We start from the raw sequence: 19347 nt of genomic DNA on the forward strand, positions 1-19347 counted from the left end.
GAAACTCACATAGGCTTTGCAAAAATATTGTTTTGAAATTAAAAATGCATTACAACAAACATCCTCCCACATCCATTACCCCCATACCTCCTGACCTATTTTGTTTCTGTGTGCTCTGGGAAATCTTTTTTTTTTCATTTCAGGAGTAAATGAAAACATATAGAACAATATGATCTGTGCATCGTATTCAAACATACATGTTTTCAGATAAGCAGCATGAATACTCCAGAATGACAGAAAAAGGCATTTGATGGTATCGATAGTACACTTCTGAAGGTGCCATTCCACTCAAAGATTGTGGGTTTTAAAGGGGGGGGGGAATTAAATAATTTTGATTAAAACAAGACATATTTACACATTTATCTTTGAGAAGGGAAGTAATAGGTTCATCTATAATGAATAGTTTACAACACAGGAAAAAAAATACTTTCAGCAATTTAATGTCTCAACCATGTTTCAAAAATACAAAACACATTTCCAATTTTAAAACTATTTGTAGTTAAAAAAATCATAATATCTCATCCTAGCAACCTTTCAACTCTGTTGTACATGACAGCAACTCCTAATATTTAACTTTCTTGAAAATGAGATCTGCACGCATAAGGCTCTTATTGATTTGTTAATAGTAACATCCTCTAATGTGCCAGCCTAGAGGTTGTTTACCAGTGCAGGTACTTTAATGAGTAGGGAATTTTTCACCAACAAGTACTTACCCATTCACTTAAATGGAAGAACTGAAATCAAAAGAATGCACATACGGATTAGGACCCTCTAATGAGAAATGAATTGGGTGCCTTACGCAGATAAAAACTAGTACCTTCATTTTAGCCCATGCAGAACTAAGACTAAAGATCCATCAGTTGTACTCTGCATGAGCAAAACAAGCAGAATGCATTATATTATCTATAGTTTTTTCCACTGTGAAAATATCATGTAAAACTCTCAACAAACTCAACAACTATAAAGTATGGAAGAAAACTTTCAATCTGCAATTAATGCTATTTTCCCCGTGCTATTAAATAGTGCACCTTATGTCTTATCAACTACTATCTGCTACACTACTGTAAACAAGCTAAGTCTTGTCAAGTTGCAAGTGTATTTTTCTCAAAGTAGATTCATTTCCTGCAGTATTTGATCAGTTAGATGAATGTTATACCTTGTATTAATGAAAAATTATTTGACTAACAGCTCTATCTTTGTGACAAGAAGATTAAAACACACTCTTAATTTCAGATTAAGACCTAAGACAAAAGTAATGAAACCCATGAAGTGAAGTTCAAGTGGTTTTTTCCACTGGAGTCAAACACATCTTAAGGAAAAAATAGGTGATTTCAGCTAAACATCATGGAAAACCTGCACCAACAAGCATTTGTTCTCAGAATGTATTGAAAGAGTGAAGCAAATAGAAGAATGAAAAACTTCAACGGAATGCTTGTACTTAGTTTCTTTGTCTGAATGCTACATAATAATCTGTAACCCAGAGAAAAGAGCAAATTCCCCATCATGTAGGAATAGTTAAACACGAGTTACATGATAGTGTCTGGTGTGTACTTCGTAAATATTTCAAACTTGAAATGAAAATGTCTGTCTTTTTCAACCAAAGGTGTAAATAAAATCTGTTTTGTTCATGAGGAAAGGTAAAGTGATCTTCAGACTTACGATGAAACTGGCCATGTCCTGAAAGTCAGTTTGTTCACTGTCCTTGAAGAAGTGTGAAAACACAGTTTCCTCCATTTTCCTTTAGAGATAGAGGTATCCAACCCAGTATACCAAGTTAAACAAAAGAAATGATGTTGGAAAAAAGACTCTTGAATAAGAGTCTAGTTCTAAGATGTCTATGTGTACCCGTCCTTTCCTCCATGAGCCTGATTTGCATTCTTCATAACAACAGAAAAAGCTCTGGCAGTCCTTCCCATCCAGACATTCATAAATACAATTGTCTTCAAATTCTTGCCAGTACATGGCATTATTCAATGCGATGACTGTAGGAGGTGGTCTCATCTCTAGTACAGAATAATTCTGTTGAAAAAGGAGAGACAAAAAAAGACTGCATGTTGCTGATCTTTGAATGATGGCATGCAAGCACTTTGGGCTGCCCTAAACATGACAGAGAATCATGACATGCAGATTTCTTGAGACTTTTTCATTTTAGACCATGTGTCTGTTAGAAATTGGAAAAAGAAAGCTCATGCATCACAATGAAACGGCTTTCATTAGCTTCTGAGTTGTTTTGTATTTGCGAATTGTAGCCTTCCAACTATGACAAAAACCTTGTTTGGGATATATATTTCTCTCTGAGCAAATGACCTTTTTCAAGTATGGGGAAGGATTTAAATTCAGTCAATTTTTGATGAGAATTGCTCAAAATTTATTTATTTATTGTTGTGTCAGGAGTGATTTCAGAAACTGAAGGTCGCTTCTGGTGTGAGCGAATTGGCCATTGGCAAGGATGTTGCCCAGGGAATGCCTGGATGTTTTTGATGGTTTTACATCCTTTTGGGAGACTTCTCTCATGTCCCCGCATGGGGAGCTGGAGCTAATAGAGGGAGCTCATCCGCACTCTCCCTGGATTCAAACCTGTCTTCGGTCCTGCTGGATCAGGGTTTAACCCACTGCACCACTGATTCACTTTCTCTTAAATGTAAGAGAAAGTGAATCAGATATGTACTCATTATTTGAGCAATCAGATTTGCAATCTATGGTGATATAGACCTGGGGCAGTCATGTTTTGGCAAGGATGCACCAGCATTTACTTGAACTTTGTAGAAGTTATATTGGCATGGATTTAGAAATTCCATTCCATAAATGCTCATGGAAGGACTATTGGTTTCTTACTGATGAAGCATTGTATAGAAAAGGAACCTAATATCCAAAGAGATTATTTAATATGTGCAAGCTCTTGTTTGCTAACCTACGTCCTTTAGTTGCCAATCTAAGTCTAAATATCTAAAAATCATGGAGTTGGAAGGATCATTGGGTCCAAGTCTCTGCTCAGTGTTGGATCTCCAATTAGAGTGTTCCCAACAGGTAACTAAGTGTCCAGTCTCTTTTTAACAACATCCAGAGAGGGAGACCTCACAATTTTTCTAAGCAATTGGTTCCATTTCCAAACCACTATCACTGTTAAGAAGGTCTTTCTAATGTTAAATCAAAATCTACTCTTGTGTTACTTAAAACCATTAGTCAAATCTGTATCCTGCTTTGTAAATAGAGTGCAATCATCTCAGCTTTGACCAACATGGAACTTGAAAGATTAAGCTTTTCCACTGAAATTTTGACATGGGTTTCTACATCAAGAAAGACTTCCTTTTCCCATTCTACAGAGGACCACATGATGGGGTGACCCCGCCTTCCTCTGATATTTGATCGATGCATGCAGCATTTAGCATGTGTAGTTAGGCAAAATTACACATGAAAAAGATGAATATAATTATTTACAGTATTTATATACCACTTTTCTCACCCCTAGGGGGACTCAAAGCGGCTTAGGGGGACTCAAAGTTAAGTCTGCATGTTGATGAACAATGGTTATTTTCTCTAGATCTGAATCTTTTTTTAATATGCTATTAATTGATTAGCGGCAACCTATTAGTTATTTAGGTATTTTGGTTCTCCAGGCTATTACTCAAATAATTAGGCTGAACTTGCAGTGTTGACCGAAATATCTCTTGGTTTGGATAGGGTACCACTCAGTTAAGCATGTGTGCTGAATGAACACATTTAAGATTGTTGTTTTTTACTATTGATGTTGCATTCCCTTTATCTTAATAAGTATCCCTTAAAGCTATTTTCAGAAAATTGGTTAAATGTCCCCCGTTTTCCACTTAAGGTGCAACTTTCATTTCCCAAAGGAAAAGTTAATTTTCCAGACTTAATTTTACATCTTTACACACACACACACAAATAGCTGGGGTGTGTGTATTTGTGCATTTACTATATATTTAATTTCTATGCTACTTTTCTCCCAGAATGGGATCCAAGCAGTTAAATATATCTCCTTGGACATTTTTGAAATCATCCTATTTTTTGGTTATGCTGCTTAATATCTATGATGGCTGTGCAAAAAGTCATTTGTGCCTTATACATTGGATCTGTTTTGTAAGATTGACCTGTATAAATCAACTCATGGAGAATTGTCCATACATCACTTTCTAAAATGTATTTTGATTAAAAATGACATTTGGTTTAGGAAAAATAGATATTTCAGGTATACTGAACACTACTAAGGAAGACATTAGCTGATTTAAATAAATACTGGTGTTGTAAGGTGGATAACACTTCTTTGAGATGTATGATGTGAAGATGGCATCCATAGCTGGATTGGATTAGAAAAATAGTTGTAGACACAGAAACATTATGAAACATAACTCATGGTCCACATGGCTGGATCCTGGATGCTATGAATGTTGCTGAATCATAATCCAGACTTGGAAAATCAAATATTCATCATATATCATGAATGTGTACTCTACAGGTGTCAGCTTCCAAATGTATATATCTTTGGATATATGGTGAATGTATATGAATGTATGTGCCATTTAGATAGCACACTACGTCTGGTGACTCTTTGATCAATCATTTGGATTTGTATAGAATTGCAGAATAAGCATTTTTTAAAACAACTGAAAAGTTATACTCACCATCATGTGACCAAAACTGACATCAGGTAGCTCAAATAGAGAGAAAACATTAAACATAAATAAATAAGAATACACATTTTATTTTATACAGATTTACAATGCTTGGAATGAAGAATATAATTAAGTAATTAAGAAATAGCATAAAAAGCTTAAAAGTTAAATACTAGACATGTCTGCTCTCAAGTAAGTAAAATTGAATTCTTAATTCCTGAACTCCCACCTTTCATCTTTAAATACATTTACCTGGGAGTAAATTAAATTAAATTCAGAGTCTTCTGAATATATAGCAATAGATTTGTGATATTATTATATTTTCTTTAATATTATTATCTGGACACAGAATTCTGTTCTGTGTACTAAAAAACAAACAAACCCACAAATGAATTTTGTACAAAATGAGTCCTGAATTGTGAAAAGGCTTCCAAAACTGTTGTTTTGGAAACACTTCTCACAGCAAGAAGGAAATTGCTGAAAGTAATAATTGTTTCCTTTGAGAAGACAATTAGTGAAAAATTTCATCCCTAAAATGTGCTTACCCAGACTTTGTCATATATTTTATGGTATAATTTCTATGATTCCATTCCAATTTTAAAGCACCACAAGGGAAATATAAAACATACATTGCAGCAGAAAGTATGTACTGCTTAGCCGTTCTTGAAACTTTTATGTAATGCTATCTTACTCAGTGATAATTGTGTTATTATTACTGTTGTTTATTTATATAACACCATTAAATGTATGTGGTGCTTTACAGTATGGCGCTTTCAGTAAAGCAGCCAAAAACAATGGGTCCTGCCAAAGACACGCAGTCTAAAATATATGTGTGTACAGATACATGGAGTGCTAAAGGGCAGTTAATCCCATCTGAGTTTTGGTCTGAATTTTAATGGAGTTGTCCAAGTTGTTGAACTCTATCAGCAAATATCTTCAGCACCTTCACACCTTCTGTAAAGTTCAGACTAAAATGTGAAATAGGTTTACTGAACATTGCATCCACCAGTTTCTATGAGTCTTATCTGAAGGTGAAATAAGTGTTTCATGTATTAACTATTCCCCTGTAACTTCAAAACAACACACTTAATTACTTGTTTTTTTAAAAGATACCAATACAAAACTAAAGAAGGGATATGCAAAAATTGTACTACTGTGATAATCACTGAAAAAAGAAAAGAAAAGAAAAGGGAACATTTATATTTGGTGAAAAATCCCTACATCCAATGGTGTTATGTGTATCTCCATATACTAAAAGTACATCCTGCAATGTGTGTGCCAATGGGATTCTAAACTATCTGACTGGTATACACACCAGAGACAACATTTACACTGTGCAGGCTTAAAATAAAAGAATTTTTGTTGCAAACCAAAACCCAATTTTTTTTCTATCACAGAATGTCACGAATATTAATAAGCATCCATTCCAAAGCAAACCAAGACAAAATATTCCAGACACATTAAATGAAGAACATTTTCTTCTGTTTACCCCACCAGCTGGTTTCTATGTGGGAATGAAGGTAAGCAGCCTATAAATCCTTACAGGCCCCTTCTACAATGCCATATAAGCAGTTTCAAACTGCATTATAAGGCAATATAAACAGGACCCTAAACACATCCCCTCCTTCCTGGAGGGAAGAGGATCTACAGGTGTCCCTTGCCTCTGTGAAGAGGCGTCAAGATTGCACGTTCTGGTGTTCTTTGTATGAAGGAGGTTTGCATGTATGATTGGAATAAAAAAGAACATGGCATTTGGAAATATCTAAACATGTTTTCTTGTGTCTTGACATGAAAGTAAAGCCATAGCAGAGATGAAACCTTAGGTGGATATTGATTCAAGGTTACTAAAACTGAAACACTAATCATGGTTTCACCGACTTTCAACATTTTCCTTCCCTGGGCACAGCTATCAACATATCTTCATATTTCTGTATGGTACTTTACAATGCCATATGTAAAACAAAAGTAAACTTAAGCCACTAGAGTCAGCTTTACAGACCAGTTGGTAGAGCAGATTGGAGAATGTCAAGTGAATACAATATCTAACAACTTGGGTCTTTTATAATTTTTGACTACTTCTCCCAGGCTCTAGCTCTTCCTACAGAATGAAAAGCCTTGAGGAGATAGATATGGTACACTGGTTTTAGGACTGTGAAGATCTCAGAAGAAGGTATGCTCTCTCAGTGCTGGAACTAAATCCACAAGCTGCCAATGTTCATCTGGAATGACAGGTAATATCTGGTACAGAAATCTCATTTTCAACGATTCCAAGCTTTCTGACTTGCAGAGGGGGTGAGGGTAGTCTCATGTTCTCTAGGAATGCTTAGGCCTGGAGTCTTCTCTCTGTCAGTTTTGGCTTCTTAGTTTCTGAGCCTGTGCCCAAAACAGTACTAAATTCCTGGTTTAAGACAGAACAGCACTTCTCTGCAAATTGGATACCCTGTTATGTCCTTATATCCTGTACATGTCCTACACTCACACCCTTCTTATATTCCTTCATTGATGTGAGACGTCTCCCACTGTATAATACTATGTGCTGAAACACTGATTTATATCAAATGCCTGGTAAAGAGAAGACCCTGTTTCCCGCATTAAATTTAATCTCATCTTACCGACTTTTTCTTCTTTGTACAGTGTGGCTTTCTGCAACTTGAGTAGTAGTTGAGTGTTGCATACTCCATTAGAGCAGCAAAAACAAACAAGAAGCACACGGTCACAAACAGGTCCATGGCAGTGACGTAGGAAACACGTGGTAAGGAATTTCTGGCAATGGTGCTGAGAGTTGTCATGGTTAATACTGTGGTGATGCCTGTAAAGAGTGACATGCAAGGGGAAAAGGGGAAAAGGTCAATGGAAAATGGAACTTAGATTGAAGTATTGTATTCTCATTGTAGCAATAGGCTTCACTGTGCACACTCAGATAGTAAATGATAGATTGCAAATTAAATACAGGGTGAACTAGCAGATTCAACTTCAGATGAGAACAAGCTCTACATAAAAAAAGAACAAACCCAGGAAGTAATGAGTTACCAATAATATAGTTACCTATAATTATTTGCTTCTGGAGGGGTGAATTATTCGCATATAGTTTTAAAGGCATTTTAGGCACATTTTGAATGAATTGATACTATTCACATATCAATTCTAACCTTTTTGAGATTAACAAAAAAATCACATACAATAATGTCCAGTTTGCCCTCCACATTTGTGAGTGTGACATATGTGTATTTGATTACTTGCAGATTTGATTAAAATGTTCTCTCGGAGAATCTGTAGGACCAGTGCAATTCTATGGTCATCATCTAGTGAAAATAGACTATAGAACACACATGTCAAACACAAGGCCCACGGGCCAAATTTGCCCTACCACATCATTTTATGGGGCCCACAAGGCTTTCAATGTCAGGAAAACAGAGTTACATTTATACAGTTTTACAATTACAAATGGCCATTTGAAGGCAATCATAAGGCTGATGTGGCCCTTGGTGAAAATGAGTTTGACATCCCTGCTATAGAGTCATGCTGGAAGACCCAAAGATTACTAGAGAAGTGTTCTCTCATTTTTTTAAAGGAACAGATTTTTATCTGCAGTTTTTCCACTTTTGTGGAGGTCCTGTGCTCCTAACTCTAGCAAATGTAGAGGGCTGACTGAAAAAAATGTTTAGAGAAATAAAAGATATAGTAACATATTAACTGAAGGTATAAAATCTGCTAATAGATATAACTCAATAAAACAGCACACTATTACAAGACCTTGCAGTCAATTCATTAAAGCCTGTCAGAATACAGAAATTTTCTATTTAAATGCAAGACTCACATAGGGAGAATTATCCTTAGGGTGGGACTTCTAAAGCCTGGGAGCGGCCAAGGCAAAGGTCCTTTTCTGCATTGCCACGGGAGTGGGTGGGACTGAGAATAGGACTGATGACCTTAGTTCTTGGATAGGCTCATATAAAATATACAATTCTTTGAATAACATGAACCCAACATACAGAGCTTTACAACTTGCCCTTTGAATTCTGTTGGGAAATGGACCAGTAGTCAATGGAGCTGTTGCAACAGCGGAATTTTGTGCTCCTTGTACAAGGCCAAACTCAATGATTTGTCTGCAGTTCTTTGCTCCAGGAAAGGTTTCTGGGCCCTTTCTTAAAACAGCTCATCACAGCAATCCAAACAGAATATAACTAAAATGTGTGCCACCCTGTATGGGTGAACTTTGCTATATAACAGAGTTCCATGTCATTTGTCCCTTGCTATATAACAGAGTTCCATGTCATTTGTTGAAATTGCATTTCAACAGCAATTGGTAAGAAAATTATCATAAACCTTTTATGATAATGTATTCTCGAAGGCTTTCATGGCCGGAATCCCTGGGTTGTTGTGAGTTTTCCAGGCTGTATGACCATGTTCCTCTGCGGATGCCTGCCATAGATGCAGGTGAAATGTCGGGAGAGAATGCTTCTGGAACATGGCCATACAGCCTGGAAAACTCACAACAACCAACTGTACAATAAGATACACATAAAAACAAATACAAGTACTCCCCAAGTAACAAATAAGATTTGTAAGATTTGTACTTGTATAAGGTTTTATAGGTTTGTTCTTAAACTGAATTTGTTTGTAAGTAACTCCAGCCCTATCTATCTATCTATCTATCTATCTATATCTATCTATCTATCTATCTATCTATCTATCTTTGGATAGCATAGGAAAGTGTTAATAACCTTTTTTTGCTGTCTCTGGCCCTATTCAGAAGATTTCATCTCACTTTCTATCCCCATAACAATTGGATTTTGAAACAAAAATTGGCTTGTTGTGAAAACAAGGATTGGTGATAAAGCTTCATTTGAGACACCCTTCCCCATAATGACTTTTTCAGGAGTAAATTTCCCTTTCTAGAGGTAAAATTCTCTCACTTCTTATTGTCTCATCCCCGTTTTTAACTATGAATGATTTGTAAGTCTAAAGTTTGTAACTTAGGGACTGTCTTTACCTGAAAATATGTATTTGGAGGCAAAATACACATTTAAATGTATAGCTTGAGTGGATTTCCCTTTGACAGTAAAAAAAAATAAGAGAGTCTGGAATAATGGCTATAATCAAGCACAAATGCCAATAGAGAGATTCATTTATTCCTTTCAATACATCTGTGTCACTGTAAAGACAGCTAGTATTTTGATTACTGAGATTTTCCAACATGTCAGAACACTGTAAACTACCTGGTAGATCTGAAATTACACATGGAGTCCTAAAATTAATGGAAAATAGGAAAAGAAAATGTAGATATTTTCAGATATAACACCTTGGTAGTCTGGGTATTACTGGTTTGCCTTATTTTGTTAATTTTTAATGTATGCCAAAGGAGAATTACATCTCATTCAAGTATATTCAGTGCTCCAGATACAATTTTTCAATCAATTATTTTAAGTCTCTCATTTTTCTGATCATTTTCATTCATTTGCCATAAATAGAACCACAGAGTGAAAGCTCTTATGAGGAGAATCAAGACTTTGCATAACTATGAGTAGTTGCCAACAGCACTAGTATTTTACTAGTTAATTTCACCGAATAAATTGACACCCCTGGTAAAAATGAATTAATTAAACCTTGGTTATTCTAAATCAATTAAATACCCATTAGATCCAGATTAATTAAATACCACATTAGATCCAGGCCTTCCTGAAGTATTGGATCTGTGGGGACTCATCCCTAAGTAGTCTGAGGACTACTTGGGGGTGAGTTCCCATTTGCCATCCCAAACCTTTGGTCTCCCAATTCCTCCCCTAGCATTCAAAAGATTAAAAAAAACCCCATACCTGGTTGTCATAAAGATCCTTCTTGCATTCTCCTGGCACAAGGAAATGACGCGTCAGGAGAAGGAGATGGGGGTGAGGAGGGGTTTTTTCCCTTGTGCCCCCCCCCCCACCCCGATCTCCTGGTGTGTCATTTCCTCACACCAGGAGAATGCAAGGAGAACTTTAATGGCAGCTGAGTAAGGGTTTTTTTTTTTTTACTTTAAAGGCTTGCTTTGGTGGGCTTTGGAGTGGCTGCATGCCAGCCTGATAGTAATTGTAGCCAAACAACCTGGGAAAGCCCAGGTTTTGGGGGGCTTGTGTAGACAGAAATGCAAGCAACCCGCTTTGGCACACATTTCCGGTCTGTCTAGAAGCACCCTCTGTCTGATGTTTCTCACTTGAAGCTAATGGTTTTACACTCAGGGAGCTTTTGGCCTCTCTATTCATTCGACTAATTAAAATTAATGATAGAGAAACACATGGGCAGTTTCATCAGGCAGCCTTTGCCAGTACAGAAAACAAATGCTCATTGCAAATTTTTAGAATCTGCCACTCTTTGATACATCTGCTTAGATGGTTTTCTTTTTCAGGCTTAAATAAATGGCAAACTATCAGCAGGTCTACTTTACAAAGATAGTTTTAAAATTATCATAGGGGCGTAGTGGATGGTGCTTTAAAAGCAGACCTTTAAAGACGTGATTCATCTCTGTTATGCTCTTTTGCAATCATCTGGTTTGTTTAATCTTGAATGTTACATGTTGCTTTGTTTTGGAACAGTAAACACTGGAGGCAATCTTCTGACAAATATGTGAACCAAGTGGGTTTTTTTGGTTATGTCATTATACAGATGGTGAATGACGCTGGATACAGTGACTGAGATCCTAATAGAGCAGGCATGGGCAAACTTCATCCCTTCAAGTGTTTTGGATCTCGAAAAGTAAGAGAGTATATTCTTAGTCTCCCCAATATGTTATATCTCAGCTATTATTGTGTACCAGTGTTTCTCAGACATTTCAGAAACTTAAATAAACCCATTCATATACCCACTGCATCTGTAACTGGCTGTTTTCAACTTTCTGTACTTCCCTCTGGCCAGAGCAGCATCCAAACATTTAAAAGATAATACTGTGTTATGGTTAAACTTCTAACCTCTGCCACTCTATAATCAGATTGGTAACTGAGGTACTCTATGATCAGCAAGCAGCTTCTGGAAAGCTGAGACCAGAAAGGATTTTTCCAGCTGCATAAAGCCACTTGACATTTCTGCCACTTTTGTTCTTTGATAAAAGTCAAGCAATGTGAAAATATAATTTGAGAGCATGCTCCGTCATTTTGTTGTACTTTGAGAGTGCGGCGGGGGGGGGGGGGGGGGGTTGTAAGCTATTCACAGATGTGCTTGATCCCTCCTTGACTCAATTCCTATGATCAAAGAAGACAGGGAAATCCAGCAACACTCAGCTCAGTAAAGGAAAGAAGTGGTTTAAACAGGGGCAAGCCATTTGTGGTCTTTTAGGCCCCTTCTACACAGTTGCATGAAATCCATATTGAACTGGATTATATGACAGTATGAACTCAGATAATCCAGTTCAAAGCATATATTAAGGATTATCTGCCTGGATATTTTGGCTTATATAGCTGTGTGGAAGAGCCCTTAGTTGCAGTTGGGATTTTGTTAAGGGACAGGACTCTGGGAAGGATTCCACCCTGCTATATAATTGATGAGTAGTGTTTTTAGAGTGAAAAGTAGAGATAACTTTATATTTTTAATGGATGTTTAGAAGCAGGAATTTCAACAGGCATTACTTGCCATTTAGTCCTGAGTCCCCCTTCGGGGGTTGAGAAGGACGGGATAGAAATGTGAGAAATAAATAATGAGCAATAGCTGCTGAAAATCCCCTTTCTACATATGCATGTGCCTCCAAATTCCCTTTCAACTTACAGTGAGTCCATGAATGTCACAGGGTTTCCTAGGAAGGAATATTTAGAGGTAGATCTGCCATTTCCTTCCTCTGAAATAGAGCCTACACAACTAGTATTTATTGGTTTTCTCCCATCCAAGTATTGAGGAGGGGTGACCCTGCTTAGCTTCCAAAATCAGATGGGATCTGGTGCTTACACAACCACTGAAAGTACAAGAACCATCTTCGCTTTTCACTCTGACAGTCCTATTGGTGACCAATGTCAGTGCAGAATTCACTCCAGGTTTCAATCTTAATTTTCAATGAACTATTAAAGGGCTGAATCTTATCCCTCAGTTTCTTAATTCAGTACCTTGGAAAGATCAAATTAAACACTGGAATGGATTCATGCCCTATTGTCATGGAATTTACCAGCCACCACAGTCTGATGTACATGTGAAACATCACAGCCTGATGTACTTGTAGAACATAGAGTAACATAGTTGATCTATGTTAGGTTTTATATGTATGTGAGGCATTAAATTTTGCCATAAATATGTTGGAAACCATTTTGAGTCCCACCTCTGGGGTGAGAAAAGTGGTATACAAGTGAAGCAAATAAATAAATAAATAAACAAACAAACAAACAAACAAATAAATAAATAGAACTTTATGGATTTTTTTTCATAATAGAGCCTGCTGGCATGCTAAAATACAATGACTGATATCCTAATCCATGCAAAGTTCAACATAATTGCCACCAACTAGTATGTCAAGCCAGTGGAAGGCATGCTACTGTTGATTATCAGTGGCAGTGAGGAGGAGATAACTCAGACCATGAACTGACAGATGCACTCAAAGATGGGATACACCCTCATTATTCTTTTCCCAGGTGTCCAGAGCGACTGCATTCCACTTGAATATTCAGTTGTGTTCCACTTGAATATTAGGAATAACTTCCTGATGGTAAGAGCTGTTCAACAGTGGAACTCACAGCCTCAGAGTATGGTGGAAGCTTTTTCTGTGGAGACTTTTATACAGAAGCTGAATGGCCACCTGTCAGGGATACTTTGATTGTGCTTTTCCTGCATGGCAGGTGATTGAACTAGATGGTCCATGTGGTCTCTTCCAATATGATTATATAATTCTATCTTCATGATCTGAACTGACCTCCCCTTCCTTTCCCACTGGTAAGAAGCAGCAGCCCTTCCTGGGGCTTGAGAGCTGCTTGAAGGTAGATTTGGGACAAAGTACATGGAAAATGGGCATATATGTGCATAATCATGTAGAGCAGTGGTTCTCAACCTGGGGTCCCCAGATGTTTTTGGCCTACAACTCCTAGAAATCCCAGCCAGTTTACCAGCTGTTAGGATTTCTGGGAGTTGAAGGTCAAAAACATCTGGGGACCCCAGGTTGAGAACCACTGATGTATAGCCTAATAATGCAGAAGGCAGCAGATCCCATCTGATCTTGGAAAGCAAGCAGGATCAGAGCTGGTTGCACTTGGAAGGGAAATAGCTAACAAGTAAATACCAGGCTATAATGCAGGGGTAGAAACTGGCAAAGTCACTTCTAAGGGCCCTTCCACACAGCCATATAACCCAGAATACCAAGGCAGAAACTCCCACAATATCTGCTTTGAACTAGGTTATCTGAGTCCACACTGAAATATATTCCAGTTCAAGGCAGAAATGTGAGATTTTATTCAGCTATGTGGAAGGGGCCTAAGGGTTCCTTGCCTAAGAAAAACCTATGAAATTCATGGGGTCACCGTAAAACAGCAAACAACTTGATGTCACACACTCACACGCACATTTTTACTGGAAGAGAGTAACATTTTGTGTAATGTTTTACAACCAACAAAAAACCCCATGTTGTTCCATTTAACCTATTTAGGAGAACAATTTTTATGACTCGTCCCAGAAGCTTGCTCCTTCTTAATGTAATATTTGCCATTATATCAATGGCCCAATGTGTCATAAGGCTCACCTATTCAGAACAGTGGAACGCACCTAGATTCTGTCCCACTCTTCTATACTGGCCTCACGGGAACAAATAACCTGAGATCAATTCGCTTTGATGTTTCAGCATCTGATGAGTCACACATTTCACATCTGATACATAATCATTTCAAGAACTTTGGATTGACTCCAGGGATGTAGCTGTGGGCAGTGGCAGGGAGCGAGATAAGGTCATTGCTCTTAAAAATAAAAGTTCTTCCCCTCAAGTAATATTTTCTGTTAGTCTCCACATTTATAACATTTACAAACAATGAGACACTGAGCATTGTTCACAACTAGAACACTTGGCAGCGTTTCCATACCACAGGTAACTTTGTGAGCCATTTTCCTTTGGATGCCTAAGCTCTATCTCTAAATGCTGAATTGAAGTTTCAAGTTACTACAACACGAAAAATGTGGTATGTTTCCTGAAGACCCAGAAGAGACTCTCCCCACTGGCAGCTCCTAAATTGTTGAACTCCCTTCCCGTGGCAGAACTACCCCTGAATGTCCCCCCTTTCTTTGTGCTGAGAGCAGTGCCCTATGTGGATAGTGGACTAGTTCAAATCAGATTTTATCCAACTGTCCATATTTATCCAAACCTTCAAGCAAACTCTGGAGCAGGAATATTGCGAAGACAGCCAGGAGTCAACTCTGGGACCTCTTCCACACAGCTGTATGAAATCCACATTGAACTGGATTATATATGGCAGTGTGGACTCAGATAATCCAGTTCAAAGCAGATATTGTGGATCATCTGCCTTGATATTCTGGGTTATATGGCTGTGTGGAAGGGCCTTGGGTTAAGTGTGGGTTTTCATGCCTGTGTAGACTTACTCTGAGATGTCTGCTGATAAAAGGATGTGTCCCTCTGATTTTGGAAGATTTCTCCATTTCCATTGTCTCTCTGTATAGCATTTCCAGGTGATCTGTGGGACTACTGTGAGAAGGAGAGAGTGGAGAAGTTCCCACCAGCCCAGTTCTATGTGCATATATCTGAACTCAATGTGTTGAGTTTTAAGGTGATAGCAAGTAGAGCTGTGTGATAGTTAATTTTTTTCAAAAGTCATTACAAAATTAGGGGCTGCCAGTATTTTGTTTCTAAAATGTTTCTAAAGTATTCTTAGTAAAACAATTCATTACTATAACGAGAGTAATGAAATTTCGTTACTTTTTCATTATAGTAACTGCACAAGTGGAGAAACTTCAGGGGCTCTTTTCCGTCTCATTGTTACAGATATTGAAGTGAAACTTGCTACAATGGTAGAAAAACTACCACTGTTAGCCCATCAAGTGTTCACTTATCCATGGACTTTTGAAAACTTTCAAAGTTTTTATAAACATTTTTTAAAAAAACCTACAAGAGACATCTCCTTGAATGTTTTATACAATGACACAAAACAACAGGGGATCATTCCTCCCAGACATATTTTTGCTTAGGATAAAAAACAAGTAGTGAATTTATTCTTAGACTGGAGAAGGAAACCTTTTATTTAGGTGAACATCATTCTCTTTCAGGGTTTACATACAAAGTGGGTGACTGTAATTTACAAAATGGACAGAGTTTGAAATTTTCATGGATGTCATAAAAAAAGTTGAAGGACCATATGTAGACTTTAGGTTGCAGATTCTCATATCTTCATCTCTGGATTTTACACTGCAGAATTAATGCAGTTTGACACCACTTTAATGGTCATGACTCAGTGTTATGGAATCTTGGGAATTGTGGTTTTATAAAGTCTTTAACTTTCCCTGCCAAGAATGTTGGGACCTCATAACATTATAAACTCCATTGAGTCATGTCAATTTAAGCAGTGTCAAATTGCATTCATTTTATAGTGTAGATGCTCTGCAACTTTCATAATTCTGCTCTCTCAGGAACTTGTAACATTTTGTGCAACACAGAATTGACATGCAGCAACATGAAGGATGACCATGGTGTTATGTATATGGTTTTAATATTTTTTAACAGTTTATGTATTTATATGTTTTTGTTGATGTTTAATGGGTTGTATTTTATATGCTTTGTATTGCAATGTGGCATGGAAGTGGACAATCTGTAAGCTGCTCTGGTCCCCCCTCGGGGTGAGAAGGGTGGGGTATTAATATAGGAAATAAATAAATAAATAAATAAATAAATAAATAAATTTAAAACCACAAGCTCAGTCAGTTGTTTTAATAGCTTTGAAAATGTCATATTTTAAATAGGCAATTCACTTTGCACATCTTTAGAAGGATTTTCTTCACCATAGGAACTTATTACATGGCTGGTGGCAGCTGACGGCAGTGCTCCCCTCAAGGGTGAGGCATGGAGCCCTCATCTCACCTTGCATCACCTTGTCTTGCCTTGCCGGCCAGCAGGGCACCCATGTGGAGGGAAGTGAGGAGCGCATGTAGTGCACATGGCTTCCCCCATGGGGCTGGTATGGATCTGACAACATGGGAAGCCCCCTGTGTTGCCAGCTCCATGGGGGGAAGCCATGCATCCTATGTACACTCCTTGCTTCCCTCCATCTGATTGTCCTGCTACCTGGTGAGTTGAAACAAGGGCTCCATGATATTTTGTATTATATTTCTGCGTGAAAGGGCCCAGAGAGGGGGAGATTAAAACATCGTGGAGGCCAAATCCTTTAAAAATGTGGGAAACAACTATGACCCAATATTTAGATTGCATAAGAAATAAGTTATCACTCAGCACAGTAAGGTGATAGATTTTGTGTATCAGATTCTGAAGTTTATAAACAGATAGTTAATTCTTTTGTTTCTTTACTTCTTGGAATGTGAAAAACACTTGTGTGGCTCTACTACATCAGATATCAAAATAATTTGCTGTGACCTGGCTCTTGGAGTATGAAATGGATGGTACAAATCCTGCATAATAAATCTGAACAGGTAATGCTAAAATAAAATGTGTGCATTCATGGTTAATTGAGCATTGTGCGCGCACGCTATTTTGTTGGCTCACAACTCTCCACAGCTCTGAATTGTCATTAGCAAGATAAGATAACCTTTGTCATTAGCTAAGAAAAGAGTTTGTTCCAATCAATGGGGAAAAGCTGAACTCTAATTCATAGCTTATGTTCTTTACTAGAAATATAATAAAAAGTTCTTTAGTTCAGTTCATAAATTTTGAGAAAGATTATAAGTAGGGAGTTAATACATGAAATAACTTTTAGGAAATTATTCCAACTGGCACTGCGTATCATGTTTCCCTAACCATTTATATTAGATTCGCATGGTTTGCTTTCTCTGTAGGTTGAGATCATTCCAGCGAGGTACTAAGGGCCGTTCCACACAGCTATATAACCCAGAATATCATGGCAGATAATCAACGATATCTGCCATATAATTCAGTTCAATGTGGATTTTATACAGTTGTGTGGAAGGGGCCTAAGTCAAAGAATGGTCATGAGGTTTTATGGATTAGTTTCAATGTCTTAAACATGCAGTGGTGGCCACTGACTCTTATATTTGGGAAGGTGATGAAAGCCCTCTGAAGATTTGTCTAACATTTTTTAGACTCACTGCAAAGGAAATTCTGCTTGTTTTCATTATGCTCAGAGGCTTCCAGTTAATATCCTCTTTTTTTTTGGTTTAAACTGACCTCATCCTGCTTCAGGCAAAGTTGGAGAATATTGTGAAATGATGAAAAGTCCATAATATCCTATGGCTTTAGGGTAGTGTGGATAACTAGATCAGCTCTCATTTGGCCTGATCCAAACTGAACACCAGAATCATCAGCACAGGAAAAGGGATGAAATGTGCCCATCTTGTTGCTGCTGCCATTTCTAGATGGCCACAGAGTTCCATGTGAGTTCTTGGCCATTGCAAGCATCTCTGCTGACATCATAATGGAGCACAGAAACAACTAGAATGAAGGAGGTAAACAGACCTAATTTCTTCCTGGTTGCATGGATGTCCTGTTCTGACATCTGCAGAGATGCCCATGTAACCAGGCAATCTCTTCTCCTTCTTTCTGGACAAACAGGCACTTTGCTGATGTCAGAACCCACGTGACCAGTTAAGCCGCACACCACTCCAGTGAAACAGATGCACACTCCACAGTCATGTGATCAGTGGCCTGGGATTTAGAACAAATGTGTGATGAATCCCAGGGCTGCCCTGGGAAATATTTACACCAGGGTAAACTACTAAGCATGCTGGGGGAAATGGAAGGAAAAAGGAAGAGGGGCTGACCAAGGGCAAGGTGAATGGTATCCTTGAAGTGACTGGATTGGCCTTGAAGGAGCTGGGGGTGGTGACGGCCGACAGGGAGCTCTGGCGTGGGCTGGTCCATGAGGTCATGAAGAGTCGGAAATGACTGAACGAATGAACAACAACAACAAACTACCAAGTGTACAAAACCCTGAGTTTTCAGGTTGTATTTTAAAGGAGCTATAGTAATGGTCCAGTAGGCATTTAAGATGGTTCTTTTCAAGTTCAGACTAAGGACCTCATCATATTGATGAGGGTATGTGAGGCGGTTTGCTAGCCTCTGTGGCAAATTCCTGGGGCAGCAGGCAATCTTGGCATTCCAACTCATCTACAGCAATGCTTTCCCATCATTCATGGGAAAGCATTGCCATGTGGCTTCCCTCTGCACTGGCCTTGTTGTTCCCAATAGAACACAGGAAGTCTCCAATGTTCTGGGCAAAGAGTCCTAGGACACTTGCACCATAGTTGATCGATGGAGCCCTGCCAGAAGTTAGTCTGCATCGTGTGATGGGTAACATGGGTCTCTGTGGATCAACTGTGTTGCAAGCATCCTATGCAAAGACGCATATGATGAAGTCCTGAAAAACTCACCAAAGATTCAAGAAGTCACTTATATAGAATCCACATGTATGATCCTTTGTACTAAGAACTGAATGCTTAGCAGATTACAGGTCTACTTAGGAGAAGCAAGTGGTTGAATGAAGTCCATCCAAGAATCTAAAGAGGTACAAAAGTATCCACCTATAGCCAATCGTTGATTCTCCATTGGTTGTTGGACTCCTTTTCCTAGTTGTCAGGAATAATTCAA

General features: G+C 38.1%; 1 protein-coding gene across 3 annotated transcripts in view; it reads right to left on the reverse strand.

Annotated features, from left to right (window-relative positions):
• Positions 1-424: 424 nt before the first annotated feature.
• The window catches only part of GABRG3 (gamma-aminobutyric acid type A receptor subunit gamma3), a 438558-nt gene continuing 419635 nt past the window's right edge, over positions 425-19347 (reverse strand). For all 3 annotated transcript variants that reach the window (XM_060769811.2, XM_060769812.2, XM_060769813.2), the window contains 3 exons: positions 7244-7440; positions 4641-4670; positions 425-2019 (listed from right to left, as the gene is read on the reverse strand). In XM_060769811.2, coding sequence (XP_060625794.1) covers positions 1741-2019; positions 4641-4670; positions 7244-7440 — 506 coding nt within the window. In that variant the 3' untranslated portion in view covers positions 425-1740. The remainder of the gene's footprint in view (positions 2020-4640; positions 4671-7243; positions 7441-19347) is intronic.

The sequence above is a fragment of the Anolis sagrei genome, chromosome 3, assembly GCF_037176765.1.
Source record: "Anolis sagrei isolate rAnoSag1 chromosome 3, rAnoSag1.mat, whole genome shotgun sequence".
Lineage (NCBI taxonomy): Eukaryota > Metazoa > Chordata > Lepidosauria > Squamata > Dactyloidae > Anolis > Anolis sagrei.